Source organism: Jaculus jaculus, chromosome 6, assembly GCF_020740685.1.
Source record: "Jaculus jaculus isolate mJacJac1 chromosome 6, mJacJac1.mat.Y.cur, whole genome shotgun sequence".
Classification (NCBI taxonomy): domain Eukaryota; kingdom Metazoa; phylum Chordata; class Mammalia; order Rodentia; family Dipodidae; genus Jaculus; species Jaculus jaculus.
In genome coordinates this window covers 80,798,069-80,822,315 of record NC_059107.1, presented here as the reverse complement: position 1 = coordinate 80,822,315, position 24,247 = coordinate 80,798,069, and the positions used below count along the sequence as shown (strand labels likewise).

The window sequence follows — 24,247 nt, the reverse complement described above, 5'->3', positions numbered from 1 at the left end:
ATAGGCTGGTAAAAAGACAGTATCTTCAACAAATGGTGCTGGACAAACTGGATAACCATATGCAGGAAATTGAAACTTGATCCACGCATCTCGCCATGTACAACCCTCAAGTTCAAATGGATAAAAGATGTCAATATAAGACTGGAAACTCAGCTACATAGGAACTTTCCATGTTACAGGGTTGGGAAAAGATTTCCTGAACAAAACCCCAGTAGCACAAGATCTTAAACACTCACTCAACCAGTGGGATCACTTGAAGCTGAAAAGTTTCTTCACAGACAAATATACAATAAGAAAAGCCAATAGATTACCCACAGAATGGAAGAAAATATTTGCTAAATATCCAACTGACAGAGGAATTTAGAGATCTTTAGAATCTACAAAGAACTCAAAAACCTAAACAATAAAAAGTCAAACAACCCACTCACAAAATGGGGCAAAGAACTGGACAGGCAGTTCACAGAGGAAGAAATACAAATGACATACACACACTTAAGGAAATGTTCAACATCCCCAATCATCAGGGAAATGCAAATTAAAACAACTATGAGACTCCACCTTACCCCACTAAGGACAGCAAACATTAAAAATTCAAATGAAAATAAATACTGGCGAGGATGTGGAGAAATAGGAACCCTCGTCCACTGTTGGTGAGAATGTAAGATGGTACAACCACTTTGGAAAGCAATATGGAGACTCCTCAAAAAACTGACTATAGAGTTACCAACAGACTCAGTTATTCCCTTACATGCACTCTAAAAGCTCCACACCTCAGTTCAGAGAGATTTGCTGAACCATGTTTATCTCTGCTTGATTCATAATAGCTAAGAGCTGGAATCAATCCAGATGTCCATCATTACACAAATGGATAACTAAAATATGGCATATTTACACGATGGAATTCTGCACAGCAGTAAGGAAAAATGACACAATGAAATTTGAAGAAAAGTGGTTGAACCTGGAAAAGATGATTCTCAGTGAACTCACCCAATCACAGAAAGATAATCACTGTATGGCCTCACTCATCTACATCTCCTAACCTGAATCTACCCAAAATGTTGACATACCTAGCAAGCATCTCAAGGATCAGACAATAGGGCGGGTGCAGAGGGAGGGGAGGGTAAGAGAGGGAGTGGGAGACACAAAACTGGATCCAAATGTCAATAGTACCATAAAGTTTTACATCCTACATGACAGACCAAATGGTTGAACCTTTACCAGGCCCTTAGAGGGAACACCTGAGTCACAAGGTCCTGGAGAGGGCATGATGAAGACTGACTTTAATCTTGTTTCTGTCTGTCTGTCTGCCTCTCTCCCTCTCTCTCTCTCTCTCTCTCTCTCTCTCTCTCTCTCTCTCTCTCCCTCCCTCCCTCCCTCCCTCCCTCCCTCCCTCTTCTCTCTCATCTCTCTATCTCTTTTATAATTCTTATCTTTTTCTTCTTTCTATTCTTGGGTGCTGACCTGTAATTCCCAGTACCAGCAAGTGGCTATCATCCACAATGAGCTTTTAATCAGACAGACCTACAAGGTCTCCCAAAAGAGGACAGATTTCTGTCAAGAGTACTTGATGACTCTCCAAAGGTTAGTGGTAAGGCCCTATTGTTGAAGACACCATATGCTGTTGGCACATAACATGGAGTGATATAGCTGGAAGAGAGTCAGTCCCTAGACAGTTAGCACATCTAGTGCCAGAAGGTGCTACATGAATGAATGAGGGAAAATGACCAATATCTTTCCAAGCAACTCATGGTCTAACCTATTTAGCAGCAAACAACTTGATATGATGCTCACACAAGTGCAATAGTGGTGCACAGCCATGTTAGAAATCCTACTGCTCTTGACTTGGCTAACTGATTTGTTCAGTGGAATGGAACCCATAGCTGGAGCTGGGAAACAAGTCAGAACCATATCCAAAAATGAGCCCGCCCTCCATTATCAAGCTTCCACCAATCGTGGGCTAAAAGAGGGCCTATACCTATTAAATTCTCTCTAAAAAATGGTTATCCCATTTATCTTGTGCTAACTTTACTCTCCGTTGGAGAATCTGCTTCTCTTTTTCAGGTACATGCAGATCCTAAGGAGAGAACTATCCCATTATACCTCTAGAGGGCCCCAGCTGAAACTAAGAATAATTGGGGAAACATGCAAGAGTGCTGTTTTCTTGGTGAACCTGGTACCCGCACAAGGGTGAAGGAGACAGACACGGAGAACAGTCAACTCCTACCAAACCAGATATCCAAAGATAGAGAGGCTCCCAAGACCTCATCACTGAAGCAGACCTAAAATGAACCCAACATGGCCCAGGGAAATTTGCAGAAGAGGGGCTGGAAAGAATATCAGAGCCACACGTTGGGTCATGATACACAGAGACATTGCCTTTTACACATAATTGATGGCTAACCCCACAGTGCATGACCCATATTCCCCAGTGAGGCAGGTCCCTGCAGAGAGGGGAAGACAGGGAGTAGGCTAACAATGGTACCAACTTGACTGTATTCACTGAGTACAAAACTAATAAAAATAAATAAATAAACATATATATTCATAACTGGTACCTAATCAATGAAAATATTAAAATGTATATAATTTAAGCAGTAAGAGTAATTTCTTACCCTTAATCATGATTAGGTTCTGATATTAAGTAGAATGAGGTAGAAGTGGCACAGGAACAAGAGAAGGCAATAGTAGATGAATGATGATCAAAATATATATTATAAATTTGTCAATAAATAAAAATAAATTTAAAAGAAAAAGAAATTTTATGTGTGAATTTGCAAAAAAAAAATTTAAGTGATTAGAAATCATGACAAGATTAGTTTTCATCAAGTAGTGGAGATAAAAATCTGCTCAGGGACTGGAGATTTGACTTAGTGGTTAAGATGCTTGCCTGTGAAGCCAAAGAATACATGTTTTAATCTCCAGGTCCCTTGTAGCCACATGTGCAATGATGCAAGCATGCAAATTCACACATGCACACAAATGGCACATGTGTGTGGAGTTCATTCATATCAGGAGAAAGGCCCTGGTGCACCCATTCATTCTCTCTCTCTCTCTCTCTCTCTCTCTCTGCCTTGTCTTTGTCTGTCTCTCAAAAATAAAAAATAAAAATCTGCTTAGAATACAGTGTGGAAGTCATATGAGGTGATGCTATCTGATAATGAATATATGTAACATATATGTATATACATGCATGCATACATACAAACATACATATATACTTTCATACATGCATACATACCTAGGGTTTAAACAATAAAAATATTAAAAATGTGTTTTGTTTTATAATTGAATTTTTCAGTATAGTTGCCAGGTTGCATTTTTAAAAAACAAAATAAAATTATATCATCCAGAAAAAAATAGCTGTATCAAAACATTTCTAAGTAGAAACCCAAATTTCAATCTGTATTTTAAATAGACACATCCTGGTTTCTTTCACAGATTGCCATTGCCCATATGGTAACTGCAGGCATGCTCAAAATAAGACTGTAAAATGTAGACTTTTAAATACTGACCTCATCCTAGAGCCATATTCATGTAGAAGAACATGCATCACAGCCCAGAGGAAGTGAAATTGTAATTTGGGCTATGTGTGAAAGGTTTGAAAATTTTGCCTAATGAAAAAGAATCTTAAGTTAAAATGAAAAGTACAAAGGAAAAAATGTTAGAAGACCACAGACATTTAAAAGCAAAGGCATCTGAAGAAAGTATTTTGTATTTCTCCTTGCTCTTTGCTTGATAAAGCAAGATAACATTCAAAGCAGTGTTATGATCTAGCCTATACTATGGCTATCAAATGGGATTTAGTGGAAGTGCTTGAGGGATAACCAATAGGAATGTTTGGTGCGTGTGTGTGTGTGTGTGTGTGTGTGTGTGTATTCTTGACTGACAGTGACTGAAATGCAAACATTTGCTCTCTTCTGGATGTGCTAATCGAGCAATGATACACACACACACACACACACACACACACACACACACATTCTGATTGCTACTATTCAGTTTCTAGAGTAGGCTATATAGAACCCATTTTCATTTTCTCCTCCTAGTCATTCTTCTTTGAAATCCTATCAGATTTTCAGAACATTCAGATTTATGGACATATGCCTATGAGCTGAAAAGTATAATGGGAAGAGGAGAAGAATTGCAGGAAATTGAAAGAAATCTATGTATGTCTTTAGCAATACCACATTTTCCCTATCAAGTAAGGGAGTGAAGAAGGGGCAGAAAAGGGCATTCAAGAAATGGAATCTGCAGGTAGTAACAGATTGTATATTAGTGATCATTATAAATGCACGTCATGCTCAGGCACAGTAAGATAACTTAGATTCACTTCAAATCAAATACACTGTGATCCTGGTGGAAATCACTCTTCTAGGCTAAGAACTCTGACAATTGCACTCTAGTGTAAAGGTCACTGAAATTTCTGAACCGTTGTTTAAAATGCCTTGAGTAATGTGCCTGGTTAGTGCAGTAGATAATGTGTCAGTATCCTTTAATAGCTTGAGGGATTCTAAATCAAGGGTTTATGTGTATGCACTCACAGGAATATATGCATCTACTATATATATTGATATATATGTGTGTGTGTGTGTGTGTTAAACTCATGCAAGAGAACAAAGGAGATTTCTACAATATTATGGGCAGGCAAGCCCTGCTTCTTTCCCATGGAAGCTGTATTGTTCTAGCAGATAGGCGTGCCGGCTCAGTTCTTACCTGGCACTCATGTGTCTAAAGTTAATCCTGTTAGTACTTGTAAGGCTTCTTGGAAAACTTCAGCCTTCCTTTGCTTGCTTTTTATTTTATGGGATTTTGTTCTGTATGAAACTATGTTTCAAGTACATTGATGTAGCTTAGTTTTATCTTCAAATAAAATGCAGTATAATCTCGAAGAAATGACATTCCTAGGTCAAGAACTTTGGAAGAATTGTCTCTACCATAAAGGCCACTGAACTTCCTGAACTATTCCTTATAATGTCTTGAAGAATCTGAAACCTTGTTCTTTTCAAAGTATAACCCCTCTCCAGTATATTTAATCACTTTATAAGACACAGCCTCATACCAGTGACATTACAAATATCACTCTATTTGTAAGTCAAAGTTTGTCAAAATCTACTTCTTAAAAAATATTTTTACTTATTTATTTTCAAGTAGAGAGAAATATACACAGAGAGAATGAGTGTGTCAGCTCCTCTAGCCACTGTAAATGCACTCCAAATGTGTCGGAAATAGGCAGGGCCCTGGGATAACACAAACCTAAACTGCCTGATACCCAAAGACCCCAGGCTTTGAAGGGGTTGCAGCCGCCTGAACCTCAGGTCATATCTCTGAACCTGACCGGCAGGGGAGCTCCTCCCCCTATTCTCAGGGGTTGCAGTGAGCCAGGATTCTCTCCCCATTCTTGGGGGTCATAGTGAGCCTGGACCCCCCCTCCACAATATCTGGGATCCAATATTGGCAGGAAGTAAGGCCACTCCCTCTCCAAGCATTGGATACCTGGACATTCACATAAGACTTAGGCTTTGCCCATAACCCTGTGGCCTTTAGCCACTTGCCTAGGAAACTCCTTATATGGTATCAGCCAGCACCTTTGCATACCTTCCCTTTGCTATTGCCTACATGCTAGAATGAAGGTTCCCATATTAGGCATATGATAGCAATCTTTAAACCCACCAATCCCCTTAGGGTCCTCTTCCCACCTTCAACTGCTTATAAATTCATTTCCCTGAGAATAAACCAAGCTGCTCACTGAAACTATCTCCCGAAAGTCTTTACTTTCACCAGCTCACCACCATGGTTGCCTGGGATGCTTTGGAGGACCATGGTGGGCCCAAGGACCCAGGAGCGTACACAAATGTATGTGCCTTTTTGTGCATCCGACCCTACATGGGTACTGGAGAATTGAACTGAGGCAGTCAAGCTTTGCAAATAAGTGCCTTCAACAACCAAGCCATCTCTCCAACCCATAACTTATTTTTGATACCTGTTCTTTTCTTGAATAAATATGATTCTCACTGTATTTTATATGACTCTTACTTTGTATTTTTTTCATTTTTCTAAATGTATTAAATGAATCATTAACAGAAAAGTTATAAATGGTAACATGTATACATAAAAAAATCAATTCTTCATAGAAACCCAGTGTCATTTTAAAAATTAAAATAGCAGGCTGGGCGTAGTGGCGCACACCTTTACACCTTTAATCCCAGCACTCGGGAGGCAGAGGTAGGAGGATTGCTATGAGTTCGAGGCCACCCTGAGACTACAGAGTGAATTCCAGGTCAGCCTGGGATACAGTGAGACCCTATCTCAGAAAACCATAAAAAAAAAAAAAAGAAATTAAAATAGCTTGCTGATGTGATTAAACTTGCTTTTTTAAATGTTGATTTATCTGAAGTATTGATCTCATGAGAGAAGGCTTAATCAAGTACGTTAGGCCATAAAATGTTTGCATGAAAAAAAATTAAAGGGTTTTCCCTGGTATTGAGCTGCTCTTAATACATCCTTCTAGAATAAATGAAGACATGTTGATGCCATTTAAATGAGCCCTTCCTGTTAATTTGTAAATTAAGGCAAGATTAAATGTTTCTCTAGTAAAGGTATTTTCTTTTCTGTATAGAAATCCAAGTGTTGATTCACAGATCCTGCGATGATCTCTCTTTTTTTTTTTTTTTTTAAGGTCTTCTGAGTAAAATAGGTATTCTTTATTGACAGAGCAGTTCAACAACTTGTAGCTTGGTGGAAGGAGCTTATTGCCAAGATAATCCAAAAAGGAAGGTTTCTTTGATTTTTATAACATGATACAGGATCTTTTTGGATAACATTTGTAAGCAAAATAGATTCTAAATACATCATTCACCTTGTGACTTCCTGTGTTCCATCCCTCTTGCACGTAATGGCCAAGAAGTTTTCTGAGTCTCCTTGCAGGCTCTGTCTGTTATACTAATTTTAATCTTTCCGTGTCAAAATAACACTGATATATAATTCTTAATTATATGTGTGTGTGCGCACATGTGTGCGTGCGTGTTATTTGTAATTAGAGAGAATAGAAGAAAGACTGACAGAGAATTGGCATGCCAGGGCCTCCAACCACTGTAAACAAACTCTAGATGCATGTGCCAATTTGTGCATCTGGCTTTTCATGGTTACTTGGGAATCAAACGCAGGTGGTTAGGATATGCAGGCAAGCACCTTAACTGCTGAGCAAACTCTCCAGCTCTGATATGTTTTAATATGTGTGTATTTTCTACATTGTCTTGGGGAGACACAAACATCTATTTACCCCAGATAGGGCATTGACAATAAACCAAAGAAACAATTTCACCCACATCCAGTTTAGTGAGCCAGGGAGTTTTATTGGGATTTCTTTCAGGAGTGTGGGTGAGGACTTCTTACAGGAGCATAGGTGACTAAAAGGCATTGCATCACCAAAAAGCCTACCGCGGCGTGGGTGATGATCTCGGAAAGCTGCATTCTTGGAGCACCCCACACACCTTGCAGGGCAGTTGGCTAGTCTGCCCTCAGCAGTTGTCAGCACTGCATCGTCTTGTGGAGGGGCCTTGTGGATCTCATAATCCAGGAGCTTCTTTAGCTTTATAATTTTGTTTGCTTCCCAGGCCTTGTATATTCTGTATTATTTCTTAAGTCTTATGAAACTCCCCTCCCTCGATGTGAGAATGTTTCATTTCACAGGAAATAGGTGCACAGCAATGGGAGACCATATTCTTGCTGGTAGTATTACTACTGTGGTTTTGCAGTGTTGTAATTGAACCCAGCATTGCCTACCAGTGATAGGCAAGCCATTTACCACTGAGCTACACTTCATCTCCAAGTGCATCCCTTTCTTTGTCTTTCTTTGTATGAGTAATGGAGGTAATAGAATAGGAAAAGAAAACTGGGGACATGAAAAGAACTTTTTGGAATTGTTTATACATTTATAGTCTAGTATATTTAGCTCATTTGTATATCTGTTCCTGACTATTTTTGGAATAATTATGATTTTCTGAGAATCATGTGGACAGAAAACAGCATGTTAGTTAAGATATTATATTTCCAGGCACTTCATGTGTTTGTTGGAATCTTATGTCTGGAATCAAGTGGAACAGATGCCAATTTTTGAAAATATGTCTCATGCCACCATAATATTATAAGACATCTTGTTGGCATTTTTACTCATGATAACTATCAAAAATGAAGTTCAGTACAATGTGGTACAATTGTTTGGCTTCCATTTAATTCTCAATAGTGTTTATTTGTTAAATGACTTAAGCCATAAAAAGAACTGTGTAAACAAAACATTGTTTAAATAGCCATGTAGATATACAGTTTTTAACTAAGCAAACAATTATGTTTAGAAGAGTAATGTATACATTTGAAATATTCTAATCTGATAGAAATATAAGAATTTTAACTCAATGTGTATATATTAGTTTGTGGTCTTGGGAGAGTTACAGCTACCTCTGTGGTTAGTTTGCCCCACTCTGCTTTGAGGGTAGCAACATCCATGTTCCCTTACTCAGTTAGACTCTTATAATGATTTAAAAAAATGGTCTAGGAAGCATGAAGAACTGTGGAATTTTATTTAACCCTTCAAAATTTGAGCAGGTACTTAATAGTTTTGAAATGCTCCTTGCTCTCTTGCTGTCACTATACCTCCTTCTTCCTGCAAGCTGAGCATTGCTTCACCAGTCCTGTCCAGCAGACCATGGCATTGTGACTTTCCAAGTTTGGTTGAAGACCAATAATAAGACCCTACACTGAGGAATAGGGACTGCAGTATTTGAAGTGAGAAGCAAGTATATGGCTCCCAGAAAGGCCTCTTTTATCTGCACAGATTATCAGTACTTATAACAAGAATTTAGTCTGTAAAAACAATCCACAGTAGAGAAGCCTCCTCAAGTTTCCCTCTTGTAGTTCATTAGTCATAAAATATTTTACTTTTTCTTTCCTTTAGTCTGAGGTAAAGTCTTTAAATAAATGAATCAAAATGGTAATAATAAGGGGAAGACAGGCCTTGATGGTGTAATAAGGGTCCTATCTCCTTGGCCATCCATGTTCTGTGTCTTGTGATAGACTGTTTTAGCCCCATTGGGCCAATGCTGTTGCTGCTGCTTAGAAAACCCTTATAGCTGATATAAGTGAGGGTGTCATGGTCTTTGAATATATGTATTGTTCCTTACCATTCATCTTACTATGTTGGCCTTCCTGATATATAGAATCCTTTTATTACTGAAGTTTTTCATTATTTTTTAAAACAACTCTTAAGTATAATTTATATGAAATAAATAGAAAATGTGTGAAGCAAGTATTTTGGTAAGTTTTTATACATCTGAACACCATCAGAAAAATCAGGAGATTGAGATTTGCCTCCTGGCAAAACCTTTCCCCAGTAGCCATTTGTGTACTCTCCTTCCATAAGTGGCTACGGTTCTGCTTGGACTCGGTGGGTGGGGGTGATCAAGCTGTTTGCTCTGGAGATTTGTTTTGGAGAAAGGATTCTAACAAATTCATTATGTTATTTGTTTATTTATTAGAGTCAATGGGGGAGAGAGAGAAGAGAGAGAGAAAATGGGTACATCAGGGCCTGTAGCCACTGCAAATGAACTCCAGGCCCATGCACCACCATGTACATCTGGCTTACATGTGACCTGGATAACCAAAACTGGGTCCTTAGGCTTCATAAGCAAGCTCCTTAACTGCTAAGCCATCTCTCCAGCCCAAATTCATTATGTATTAATAGCCTATAGGTCTTATTGTCAGGCTTTGTCTTTCTGAGTGAACTGTAAAAGGGTTTCCCTTTCAGAGAATCTGTTACACTTAAGATGTGTTTAATGGCATAAAGTTATTCATGATGATGTCTTGTTCTTTTAATGACAGTATTGAGTTTAGTTCTTTTATTCCGGATAGTGTTCATTAATTTTTTTTTTTTTGATCAGTTTGTAAATTAGTCTCCTGGAGCTATTGTAACAAATTACCAAGAACTCAGTAGCTCTCACAGCTGGGCAGAGAAACTCGTTTTTGGAGATGGCTGTGGATACTGGGGAGATTCAAATAGGGTTTGTCAAAAGTGCTTAAAATAAGAGGCTATTGAGAGCTCAGTGCTAAATGAGGCATCTTGATCACACCCTTCAAGGCCCAGGGGATCACAGAACAGAAAGAATGTAAAAGCTAGATGTTGAGAAGGAGTATTTCTGGACACTATCCTTTAGATAGGAAATGACTGGTGCATTCATGACTTCACGGTGGATGTTGTTAACTCTACAAGACATGTACAATATTGACATCAACATCTTGTCATAGAGAAATGATGGGGACAAAACAAAACATATATTAAAACAGAAGAAGGACCACTTGGAAGGAGGAAGGGGTTCAGTGGAATGAGGGTGGGTGATGGAGAACAAAAGAGGATAATGGGAGGGGATTATAATCAAATTACAATATGTTCATGTTTAAAATTTTCAATAATTAAGAAAAGAAGGACTGGAAAGATGGCTCAGCAGATAAAGCTGCTTGTTTCTAAAGGCTGATGGCCTAGATTCAGTTCCCCAGTATACATGTAAATCCAGATACACAAAGTAGCCCATGCATCTGGAGTTCATTTGCAATGGCAGGAGGCCCTAGTGTACCTACTCTGTCTCTTCTCTCTCTTCTCTCCCTAAAATAAATATATAATTTTAGCAGAAAAAAGTAGAAAAAAAACATAGTTCTTTCACAGCTCAGTGTCTTTAGGGCAGTCTCCACAGCTACAGTTGACAGTCTGTACTCTCCAGTTTTGAGGACAGCCAGCATTCTGTGGCCTGTGAGTGTCAATGCTGTCTCTATATTTGCCTTCTTCTCTGTCATGAACCTGACATGTTCTTTTTCTTTTTTTTTTAAGATTAAAACAAACAAACAAACTTATTTATTTGCAAAGAGAGAATATAGGCATACCAGGGCCTCTAGCTTCTGCAAACTAACTCCAGAAGTATGTGCCACTTTGTGCATCTGGCTTTACGTGGATACTGGAGAATCAAACCTACGTCCTTAGACTTGGCAGGCAAGCATCTTAACTACTAAGCTATGTCTCCAGTCCAAACCTGACATTTTCTTATAGGGATCCATAGGCCTGTATTTACAACAGCCCAGGAAATCCAGAATGACTTTTCCATCTCAAGTCTGCAAGTCCTTTATTGACCTTGAAGGTGACATTCATAAGCTCCAGGGATCAGGACCTGGATAGATTCAGAGGAGTCTTTGTTTCGCTTACCACAATCTATTCTTTCTTGAAACATATCGATTTAATGGTCGGAACCAGCTTCTGTTTTTATTGATTTATTTCAAGTGTCTTCCTCCTTTCTATTTCATGGATTTTGATATTACTATTTTTAGCCCATATTTACTGTGGGTTTCCTTTGTCTTTTTATGGTTTCTTAAGATTGAAGCTAAGGTCATGGCCTATACATTTGCTCTGTTTTAGCTCCATTCCACAAATTTCAGATGTTGTCTTTTCATATTCTTTCAAATTTTCATTGTTCTTTGATCATTAGCAATGTGTTATTTGGCTTCCTGAAAATTTAGGAGTTATTTTCTTACTTAATGTCACTATGGTCAGAGAACATTTTCATATGACTTGAATTTCAATTAATTGAGACTTATTTTAGAGATCTGTTCCATGATATTAAAGCACAGATTCTTTACTTAAGCATGTTATCTGGTTTACATGTCAATTATTAGACTAGATTTGTTGTACTTTTTTTTTTTTTTTTTTTTTTTTTTTTTGGTTTTTAAGGTCTCACTCTAGCCCAGGCTGACCTGGAATTTACTATGTAGTCTCAGGGTAGCCTTGAACTCACATGATCCTCCTTCTTCTGCTTCTCCAGTGCTGGAATTAAAGGTGTACAGCACCACACTCAGCTTTCTTGTACTGTTCTTAAAAGTTTGTATAGTTTCACTGATTTCTAGCATACTTCTTTGCTGAGAGAAGAGACAAGGAATATCAGTGTTATTGTGAGTTATTCTGATTCACGTGGCTACATACACTCAGACAGACACACCCACACATACATGCATGCTGGCATATTTTACTGATGAACTGATTCTCAATGCAGGCTGTGGTTACCTGTCCTTTGCAGCCTATGAGTTCCGTAGGTACATCAGCTATTACAAACTTCTTTACTGCTGAGCTTTGTTCTGGACTGATTGTCAGTTACTTCCAAGGTGTTTTTAGATGACACCCAGGCCATGTTTAATCTGGGGTTGAATTTGCATCATTTCTAAGGCAACTCCCTTTTGTGTACTCTTCCTTAGTCTCCAGGTTTATCAGTTTTGTTGGTAGCAAGAGGTACTATTCCCAACCTGGATAAGCTATTGAATGACTTCCCTAGTTCTGTCATGGGGCTCTTTCCTTACTGGGATAGTTTCTTCTCATGTATTCACTGATCAGTACTTAATAGATCACTCGAGGGATACTGTAAAGTGCCCCAGAATTCTCCACCTCTCTCTTGAGTCTCCCTCCTTCCTGATCCTCTACTCCATAGACTCCAACCTGCATGGTACCCATCTCTGTATTCTGAGGTACAGTTTTCTCAACTCAGTACAGTTAGGTCTGCTTGCTACTCAATGTGCTGCAGCCTGGACTCTCTGAGACACTAAGCAAGGAATGTTGGGGTGTTCACATCACTTGTTTCTTAAGACTGAATCACTACCTTTCAAGACTGATTACCTAATATAAAAACTACTTTTTTGTGTAATTTTGCCTAGCTTCTTAGTACCTTCTTGCAGGGAGGTAAGCCTGCTAACTCTTACTCCATCTTAGCTGGAAATGGTACTCAAATGCTGAGGTTTTGATGCAAACTAGGCTCTAGTGTATTTTCAGTTGTACTCAAATAGTTTTCAGCAAGCTGAGCTCACACCAGCCCTCCCATGGATGGGCTGCCCTGTGGAGAGCTTCTGCCAGAGCTGGGTACTGAGGGAAAGTCATTCAGCAGCTGAGCAGCATGAGGCATCTGGGATCTAGGAAAAGAGGAAACCATGTTGGTTTATTGAATCTTTTACATTACTGCTAGTTTTATTTGAAGTCTTCTTTCTCTGATCTGTGTTAGATATTAGAGGTTTTAGTTTATGTTGTATGGCATGTCTATATTTAAAAGACACAAATGTTTCAGACTGGAGAGATGGCTTAGCAGTTAAGGTGTTTGCCAGCAAAGCCAAAGGACCCAGGTTTGAATCCCCAGGACCCACGTTAGCCAAATACTCAAGGGGTTGCACACATCTGGAGTTTGTTTGTAGTGGCTAGAGGCCCTGGCACATCCATTCTCTCTCTCTCTCTCTCTTTCTCTCTCCCCCTCTTTCTCTGTCAAAGAAATAATTTTTAAAAAAACACTAATGTTTAGAGGAAAATTAAGCTTTGACTGTTTATATGCATATGTTTTTTAAATATAAAACTGAAAGTATTCCAAGCAGAGTTTGACATCTTAAATTTTACTTTGAACAACCATCCATTTAATACACTTCAGTTTTTTTCTTCTTTTTCACAGCTTCTGTGAATTAAAGATGAATGATGGTTTTTGTTTTTTTAAGTCGGTTTTGCTGCCATAACGAAACAGGTTTAGGATTTTTTGTTTATTTATTTTTTTGGGTTTTTTTGAGGTAGGGTTTTGCTTTAGCCACGGATGACCTGGAATTCACTATATAGCCACAAGGTATCCTTGAACTCACAAAGACGGATCCTCCTGTATAGGTATATATATCGCTAGGAGAGTACTAGGATTAAAGGCATGTGCCACCATGTCCAGCTCAAGATTATCATTTTAATGAGAGGAAATTCTTTTTTAAAAATATTTTTGTTCATATTTATTTATTTATTTGAGAATAACAGAGAGAGAGAGAAAGAGGCAGATAAAGAGAGAATGGATGTGCCGGAGCTTCCAGCCACTGCAAAGGAACTCCAGATGTATACAACCCCTTGTGCATCTGGCTAACATGGGTTCTGGGGAATCGAGCCTCAAACTGGGGTCCTAAGGCTTCACAGACAAGTGCTTAACCACTAAGCCATCTCTCCAGGCTGAGAGGAAATTCTTTAATGCATAATCATATGCTGAACAAAATCCACCCACTAAAAAAAAAGTCAAGTCTAATGAAAGAGCTACTATTGTTGTTAAAGAGTCCAAACCAAAAGAAAATAGAAAAATCCAGATTTTTAAAAAGCTAGAAAAGAAGTAGCTTATGTTTTCAATTTAAGACAAGTCAAACTTTACCCTAATTTGTTATAATTGTCTTTATTTTTCTGCCCTCTAAAACGTTTATGACCTTACCAGGTAAATGATAACCTCTCTATTCACATATTCTGTTTTTTTTTGTTTTTTTTTTTTTTTTTTACTGAGGTAGGGTTTCAAAGCTCAGGCTGACCTGGAATTCACTATTTAATCTCAGGCTGGCCTCAAACTCATGGCAATCCTCCTATCTCTGCCTCCCAAGTGCTGGGATTAAAGGTATGCACCACCACACCTGGCTACATATTCTGATTTTTAAGAAAATGTGTTTATATGCTACTGTGTGCATTCCTTCTTTTGAGGTTCCCTTAGAGATACTTATATGTGCATATTAGTCAATTAGTCAACTGGTATATATATACATTTTAGTAATGTCACAGTAAAGGTCTCAACTTTTTCTGCTTCACAGAGCCTCTCATACATATGAGTTTCATGAAATATTAGTGAACCTGACATAATCCTGTGTCTGTCATGCCCTCTGCCTGTTCTCTACATGGCTTCTTATCATTTTATTGAGCTTTCACTGTCAGTTCATCTCTAACGGACCTTAATGCCTTTCCATTTAGAAATGGAATAATTTGCAGTAAACCAATTTTTTCCAATTACACCTCTGTAGAGACAGAATATCCTTTGACCTATAATCTTCTCTTCTAATTAATGCCCTGGCTTGACATCCCACACTAACATTTATTACTGATATAATGAGCATATTCTGTACTATTTCTGTGAACTAGAATATTAGATTTGGAGAATATTTGAAATAGTGAAACTTCTTTGGATTTTAATTCCCTTTACTTAGTTTAGGCATTGTAATGAAACATGCTTAGAGGAAAGTATCTCCAAGTGAGAAAACAGAGGACATGTTGAAGGTCCCAGAGCATCTCTTCTACCAGCAGGGATATCTGGGTCCTGGGAGTCAGCGCTAGCCCGCAAGGGCAGCATGTCTCGTGACTGGTGAAGCTGAGCTAGCACTCGAAGTGGAACCTGCCTGATACTGGAAGAGTACTTTCAGGAGCTGTGCCTTGACTGCAGGCACAAGCCTGCTACTCGAATCCCCTTCCTGGAAAGCTCAGATCCCATGGCTCCCCAGAGCATCCTAACCAAGGGATCTGTGCTTTATGAAAGCCCATTCATATTTTAAAGCCACCATTGAGTGCCTCTTGGGAAATAGTATTTAAACATGTCCATATGAGTGTGCATACATACATAATAGACATTTAAAAAATCTTCTTAATAATAATTATGGCCAGGTTGGTATCCAACACAAATTCCTTAACCCTAGTCAAATAGAAATAAATGAATTTTGGTTCCCATTTAATTGTTTGTAGTAAATACTATTAGTTAATTAAACCAGTTTTTCCAGTGACTTGGTAAGTGATTCCACATGGATGAATTTTGAACAATATTTGATAACCAACAAAGTGGAAGAACAAAAAGACTGCTTACTATAACTAGAAGGAAGTTAAAGAAGGATAATTTCTTACAGTTTCAGTTATGTCTTCCTAGTACCCACAAATTTCTTTAACTTAAATTCTCTATTGTTGCTTTTAAGTTTGAACAAAAAAAGTTAAAAAAAAATAATATGTTGTCCCAGGTTCTGTAAAGTTGTATTTGTTCTATTTGAAAATGCTTAGACATGTTGATTTTATGGAGATTTAGTGCAACTTATCTAATGAGAGTGATTACTGTGGGAGCTAGAAATAACAGCTGTGTCTTTTCTTCCCTTCTTTTTTTTTTTTAAGCTGGACCTGTGATCTGCAGAATGCTGACTTACCCCCCAACTCGCCGAGCTCTAGTTGTGGGATGTGGTCTACAGATGTTCCAACAGCTCTCAGGCATTAACACCATCATGTAGGTATTCCTTCTGGCTTCCTACATCTTAAGTGGAAAACAGAATAAAATCCTTGGTGACTGACGTTAACAAATGTAGAGGTTTCTCCTATGAGTAATACTTTCTGATAACTAAAATCCTATCACTTAGAACCTACAGGTAGTTTACTGTTTTTATTATGTTATTGTTTCTTCTTGTTTCATATAAATTTCTTTTATATGACTTCTAGTACTTCCATTTTTTGTAGGCTAATATGTCATTTTAAAATTAAGTTGAATTTTGTTTTACTACACTGGGTTATGTAAGACCATTTTCATGCAAGTACATAATGTACTTGGAACCCATACCCTCATACCTTGCTATCCTCCACTGTCCCACCCTCCCCTTCATTAGTCCCCTTACTTCTCCTATGAGAAGTATGATTTGCTCATATATAATCTTCAGTGTCCATATAAAATCTGGACCCTAAAAATAAAAGAACACATATATTTGTCTTTGCTTAATAAACTTACTTAATATGAGTATTTCCAATTGCATCTACTTTTCCTACTAATAACAGACAGAACTTCATTCTTCTGTTGAGTTGAAAAAAAAAACCCACTTTTTTTTTAATACATTGCTCTGTTGTTAGATACCAAGGGTGGTGCTATGACTAAGCTATTATGAAAAGTACTGCAATAAACAGAAATATCTGAGAGATTGACTAGATACCTTGTAGGTAACTACTCAGGAGTGGAACAGCTGGGTTATATGGAAAGTCTGTCTTCAGATTTCTTTTTCCCCCATCAGGTCTGGTTTTCATTCCCACCACCAAAGGATGTGGGTTTTCTTTCATCCACTTCCTTGTTAGCATGTTGTTTGTTTTTGTGATGACTGAAATTCTGATTGGGGTGAGATAGAATCTAATACATTTTTTATTTCCATTTCTCATATGACGAGAGTAAGGTTGAAGTTTTTTTAAATGTTTATTGGCCTTCATATGGAAATAATCTGCTTGTTTCATTGGCCCATTTATTGTGTTGTTTTACTTCTGTGATTTTGCTTTTTTAGTTTTTTGTATATTCTAGGTATTAACCGTCTGTCATATATATCTAATGAAAATTTCCTCCCATTCTAAAGGCCATCTCTTTACTTGATTGTTTGCTTTGCTATATGGAAGCTCTTTTATTTCATGAAGCCCGATTTGCCAGTTATTGGCACTATCTTCTGAGCACCTGGAGGCTTACATAGAACATGTTGGCCTATCCAAAGCCTTGAAGTACTTCCCTACTTTTGCCTCTGTGTCATGGTGTCAGCTGTTATATTACTGTGTTTGAAGTAATTATAAATAGAATTGTTTTTCTGGTTTCTTTGTCAGCATATTTGTTATTAGGATATAGGAAAGTTATTGATTTTTGTGAGGTAATTTTGCATTCTGACAGTGTTTATCAGATCTAAAAATTTCTGGTAGTCTTTAAGGTCTCATATATAGAATCATAATATCTACAAATAGGGATAATTTCTTTCCTCTCTGTATATTTTATTTCTTTCTATTGTTTTATTGCTATAGTACAGACTTCAAGTACATTATTCAGTTAGAGTGGAGAAAGTCGACATTCTTGCCTTGTTTCTGATTTTAATGAAAGTATGTTCAGTTTTTCTCCATTTAGTACAGTGTTGGTTATAAGTTTATAATATGTAGCCTTTAATATGTTGAGGTATGTTTCTTTTATTCCTAGTTTCTCCATGGCTTTCATTATGAAAGATTGCTGATAATTTTTTTTCAAAAACCACTTCTGCATCTATGGAGATAATCATGTGATTTCTGTCCTTGAGCCTATTTATGTGATGACTATGTGATGTTTTACATTTATTGCCTTGTGTATATTGAACCTTCTCTGCATCTCTGGAATAAATCTTTGGTGGCTTGAATTAGATATCCCCAGAAGCTCTTGTGTTCTGAATGCTTGGTCCTAAGATAATGGCAATTTATGAGATGAAGTCTTACTGTAGGAGGTGTGTTGCTCGAGGAAGACCTTGATAGGGTTTTAGCCCTAGATTGCCAGTCAGTTCACTGTCTTGCTGCTGTTGCTTACCAGCTGTGTAAATGTGGTACCACACTTTTCCCTGATGTCATGGAACTTCCCCTCAGGACTGTAAGCCAAATAAAAAATTTTCCTCACATCAGCTGCTTTTGATTGGGTGCTTTGTGTCAGCAATGGGAACTGCATCAGAAACCACGTGGATCATGGTAAATGCTTTCCTCAGTGTGTTCAATTATATTCACAAGGGTTTTATTGATCATTTTTGCATATGTGTGAATCAGGTGATTGGCTTACAATTTCTCTTTCTCTCTCTCTCTCTTTTTTTTTTTTAATAATTTTCTCTCTTTTTCGTTGTTACTGTGCCTTTATCTGGTTTAGTTTCAGGACAATCCTGGTTTCATATGAAAAGTTCAATAGCATTCTTTCCCTCTTTTGTAGAACATTTTGAGAAACATAGATATTAGTTCTTTTAAAGGTCAAGTAGAGTTAATCCATTTCAGTTAGGAGGTTTGTCTTCCAGATCAGAGTTTCTATCCTCCACATGGCTGACTGTATTCTTGAAAGCTTCTAGAGAGTTTTGGACTTGTACAATTAGGTTTGCATTTTCTACTACTTTTCTATTTATAATTTCCATCTATCTGTCAAGCTCTCTTTTCACATCATTTTCTGATTTTCTTGATGCTTCTTGGAATTCATCCTTGCATTTCTTTATGTCTTCATTTAGCATCGCCAGCTGATTTTTGAGGTCTTCTTTTTTTTCACTTTCCGTCATATCTCTTAACTGTCTTTGAACTCCTTCCATTTTCTTATCTATTAGGTCTAGTCTAGTGATGGCAGCATCCACATGATTATCAGTCCTTTGTTGCTTTTCTGCAAGTTCTACCAGTAGCTTGGTCAGGGTTGCATTGCTCATAGCTTCATGTTGGTGTTCTGATCCTAATGACTCTTCTGTGTTTTAGAGATGTTCATTGTAGGACTGGGTGATTTAACTGGTTTTTCTTGCATTTGATTTTTCATGTTATTTCTTTTGCACTGTGGTCTGCCCATTGCAGTGTATGGGCAAGTAGGTGGGTTGATCACCCTGGTTGGAGCACAGTGGGAAGCTGAAGCAGCCTGAGGCAGATGCCAAGCAGTCTGGGCTTTGGCTCTCACTTGCCAAAGCTGCCTGAGCTCCTGCCCAGCAGGGGCCCCAACGTTGCCTGAGCTCTCCAGCGGTAGTGCGCCAAAGCTGCCTGCACTCACCCTAGGAAGGGCACTGAGGAACCTAGCACTGAAGCAGCCCAAACTCCAACATGGGGGAATGTTGGGACCCGGAAGCAGTCTGTGCTCCCCCGCAACAGGACAATGGCAGTCAGCCAGCTTGGGAGACAGGCAGGGGTTGACAACCTGAGCTAGCGCAAGCAACAGACAGAGACCACCTCAGCTCGTGTGGGCAGTTGCAATGGGCCTGAGCTCGCGCATGAATGTGCTGCGGCTGGAGCAATAATTGAGCAAATGGGCAGAGCAGGCTAAGCTTGAATAAGCAGGCATCAGTGTAGTATGTTTGGTGGGTAAATTGATAAAAGGAGCCTGAGAACCAATGGGCCAGCAGGTGTAGCCTGGCCAAGGTCACTTGTGGGCAGGGCTAGCAGGGTCATTGCCCCTGTGCAGTGAGGCAAATGAAACTATGTTGGCCTGGGACCCTTTTCCTACAGTAAGTGAGGGAGTTTCCTGAAACTGGGCCTGTGGGTATGGCACCTCTTGGGGAGAGGGGTGGGCCACCCACATGCAAGGGAATCAGTGATTCCCTGTTTTTTCCCCCCTCTGTGTCCTCCTACTGGCTATCTATTGGAGACTGCTCTCCCCTAAAAAGCCTAGTGAACCCTTAATGTCTTGCTTTTCTTTCCTGGGGATGCACATCACAGTTAGGTGGTTGCCATCTTGGCTGAAACTTTTTGGGATAATTTGGCTAAGGGTTTTGTTGATCTTCTTTATGTTTTTAAAGAACCAACTCTTCGTTTAATGGATTCTTTGTATATTTTCATCAGTATTTCATTGATTTCTCCCCTGACCTTGATTATTTCTATCTACTGACTTTGAATATGACTTGTTCTTGTTCTGAGAGAGAATCGGGTAGCTTTATTAGATAGTTAGAGTGACTGGGCCCATGAAAGTAAAAAAGCAGGAATGTCTTTTGTCTTTCCCCTACAGTGTGTTCTTTGTTACAGATCAGAGAAAAATCTAGCCCATCCTTATCTCTTGCCCAAAGGATTTTCCCAGACCTGTTCTTCCATAACTGAGCCCCACCATGGGAGGGAGGTCTCCTTTCGTAGACTTCCAGTCTAATCCTGACATTGTGGTTGGTCATGCTTAGATTCCATAACTTGCAATCATGGCTTGAATTTTTCTGAGCCAGAGTCATGCCCAGACCAATCAACTCTCACTCTAGCTTACCTGAACCAGGAGGTAGGGCCCACCACTATAAGGTTATAAATATGTTGACGAGGGGATGGCAAGCTTCTCTTGGCCAGATCCTGAAATTTAAGGTTCTGGTAAACATCCTTTTTCTCAGCCAGGCTAGGCCAAGGCAAGGGGAGAGACCCTCCCTTATTCTCACATGAGTTCTCTGCTCCCTCCTGCCCTCTACATGACAGGAGCTCTTTGTACTTTCTCTTCTTTTACCCGTAAATATCTCTTTATATTTGTTTTACACCCACATGCGCTCTTATACCACATGGGTATATTTATTTTTCTTCCCTTGGTTTTGTACTTCCCTAGATAAATATAATAATTAATAATTATCCTTCTCAGTTTGGTTTGCCAAATTCTTGGGATAAAAGCAAACATGAACCCTGGGTTTAGGTTTCAAATACTATATTCCTGAACCCCTAACAACCTGAATCAGTTCTTCCAAGACACTAAGATGCATCTGTAAGTTATTTATTTGAAATCTTCCTACCATTTTAAGGTATGTATTTATAGCTATAAACTTTCCTCTTAGGACTCTTTTACTTATATTTTACAGGATTTTATATGCTGTATTTTCATTTCTGTTTGATTTTAGAAATGTTTAAATTTATTTGATTTCTTTGTTAATCCATTTATAATTCAGTAGTATACTGATGAGTCTCCAAGAGTTTGTATATGTTTTATAATTTCCCTTACTATTAATTTCTAGGTTTATTCCACTGTGATTAGATAGAGCATAAGAAAATCTTCTGTTTTCTTATATTTGTTAAGGCTTGGATTGTACTATAATATATGATCTATTTTAGAGAATGTACAATGGGCATCTTGAAAAGACTGTATTTTACAGTGTTTGGATGAAATGTTACACAGATGTCCGTAAGTCCATTTGATATATGGTATCATTTAACTCAGATGTTTGTTTGTTTTGTGCTGAGATGACTTTTCAGTGAGAGTATGGTACTGAAGTCACCAATTAGTAATTTGTTACATTAATCTGTGTTTTACATGCAGCAATGTTCATTTTATGGAAGTTTGTACACAGTAGCTTAGTGCATATTGCTTTAGAATTTTAATGTCCTCATAATGGATTTTTACATTCTCTCAATTAGTATAAGGTTACCTTATTTAACTGTTCTAACTAATTTTGGTTTGAAGTCTATTTTGTCAGATATTAGAAGAGTGACACCTGCTTATTTCATAGTTAAATTTTCTTGGAATATTTTTCCATGTCTTTATCCTAAAGTCCATGTGTATTTGATGGTGAGCTACATCTTCTGGGGCCATTTAATAAATGGAATTTATGTTTGTGTGTGAGGGGGTATGTGTACATATTTGTATGTGTATTGGGCATTTGTGTGTGTGTGGGTGGGGGGGGGTATGCACATTCATGTATCGTGTGCATGATGTGGCAACCAGAGGTTGAGGTGTAGGGTGTCTTCTTCAGTTCTTCAGTCTTATTTTTTGAGGTAGGATCTCTTTTTTTCTCAATTTTTATTAACATTTTCCATGATTATAAAAAGTATTCCATGGTAATACCCTCCCTCTCCCCCCACTTTCCCCATTGAAATTCCATTCTCCATCATATCCCCTCCCCATCTCAATCAATCTCTCTTTTATTTTGATGTCATGGTCTTTTCCTCCTCTTATGATGGTCTTGTGTAGATAGTGTCAGGCACTATGAGGATCTCTTATTAAAAGTAGAGTTTCAAAAAATCAAAGCCAGTCATGGTGGCATACACTTTGAATCCCAGTATTCAGGAGGTTGAGGTAGGAGAATCACTGCAAATTCCAGGCTAGCCTGGGCTAGAATGAGACCCAACCTCAAAAACAAAAATACAAAAAAAAAAAATGTCAAATTAAAACAAAAAAAAATCAAAGCTCAAGGAGCAAACATATTTTCCTGGAGTAGAATTTAATACTATTATAAACAAGTAAGAGTGTGTGTCTTCTCCATGGTGGTCATGTGGCAGCCACTGGGGACAGAATTGGGACATGACAAGTTTTCACCCATTCACATTTTGGTGATTTGCACAGCTATCCCTTGTTGATCCATGTCAGAATAAAGACCTCTGGGAGATAGCAAGAAAGGTTTGAGAATCACTGGTAGAAATGATACAAAAATATATCCAAGGGACTGAGGTAGTGCTCCAGTGGTAGAGTGCTTGCCTAGCATGAGCAAGGCCCTTGTCCCTAGGTTCCATTCTAGTTCTGCCAAAGAAAAGGAAGAAGGAAGGAAGGAAAGAAGGAAGGGGGGGTGGGAAGAAAAGCCCTGGAACTCACTGATTTCTTTCGGCTACTTGGCCAGCACACCTCATCTCCACCTTCCTAGCACAGGGATTGCAGGTGCATGGCTGTGTACTTGGCTATTACGTGGGTGATGTGGATGCAAATTCAGGTCCTCATGCTACACATCAAGCACCTTACTATCTGAGCCATTTCCTCAGCCCCAGGTTCTGTTATTTTTTAAATATGTTATTTATTTATTTGAGAGAGAAAGAGAGAAAGAGAGAGAATGGGTTACCCTGTGCATCTGGCTTATGTGGGTACTGGGGAATTGAACCAGGGTCTTTATGCTTCACAGGTAAGCACATTAACTGCTAAGTCATCTCTCTAGCCCTGAGTTCTGGTTTTTGTTGTTGTTGTTGTTTTTTCAAGGTAGAGTCTCACTCTAGCCCAGGCTGATCTGGAATTCACTGTGGAGTCTCAGGATGGCCTCCAGCTCACAGCAATCCTCCTACCTCTGTCTCCCAAGTGCTGGGATTAAAGGTGTGCACCACCACACTAGCCTGGATTCTGTTTTTAAAGCCAAGTTCATTCATTTTGATTAAGAATGTTAATTCATCTTAATATTCAAAGATATTATGAAAAGTATATATTAATTCCTGGCACTGTGTTGATTTTGCAGTGTTCCTATCCATGTTCTTTAACTATTCTTATACCTTCTAGATACTTTTCTCTTCATTCTGAAGGATTTCTTCAAATACCTTCTGTAGTAATGAAATTTCTTCAGTTTGTTTTTAATGATGGATATATCTTCATTCTCTTAATTATGTGACATAGTTTTGTTGAATGTAGTAGTATACATTGCTAATTGTTTTCATTCAGGGCTTAGAATGCATCAATCCATGCTCACCTGGATTTTAGGTTTTTTCTTTCTTTTTGGTTTTAATAAATCTGCTGTAATTCTAATGGGTCACCTTTATAAGTGACTCATTGCATTCTGTATGTCTCCTGAGTCTGCCTATTCACTTGGTTTTCTGGGTTTGGGAATTTTTATGCTAGGATCATATTGAATATACTGTTTTTTTCATTAGCCTGAAGTTTGTCTCCTTCTATTCCCATGATTTGTAAATTTGGTCTTTTAAGGTTCTCCTACAGAACTTGCCTGTTCTGTTCGTATTTTCTTTCTTTCTTCCCTCTCTTCTTCCCTCCTTATCTTTCTCTCCTCGTCCTTCTTCTTCTTATTATTTTGGTTTTTTGAGGTAGGGTCTCACTCTGGTCCATGCTGACCTGTAATGAACTGTAGAGTCTCAGGTGGCCTCAAACTCATGGTGATCCTCCTACCTTTGCCTCCTGAGTGCTGGGATTAAAGGCATGTGTCATCATGCCTTGCTTATTTATTTATTTTTTATTAGTTATGTACACAGTGTGTATCCAGTCATGCTGGTATTATCCTTAGCCTCCTCCCTGTCCTCCCC

At 38.4% G+C, this 24,247-nt stretch overlaps 1 protein-coding gene across 1 annotated transcript in view; it reads left to right on the top strand.

Moving 5' to 3' along the window:
- Nucleotides 1–24,247, top strand: part of Slc2a13 (solute carrier family 2 member 13) — a 379,307-nt gene that overhangs the window by 151,977 nt on the left and 203,083 nt on the right. Inside the window, exon 4 of the mRNA XM_004662155.2 lies at nt 15,989–16,097. Within this exon, the coding sequence (XP_004662212.2) occupies nt 15,989–16,097 (109 nt within the window). The remainder of the gene's footprint in view (nt 1–15,988; nt 16,098–24,247) is intronic.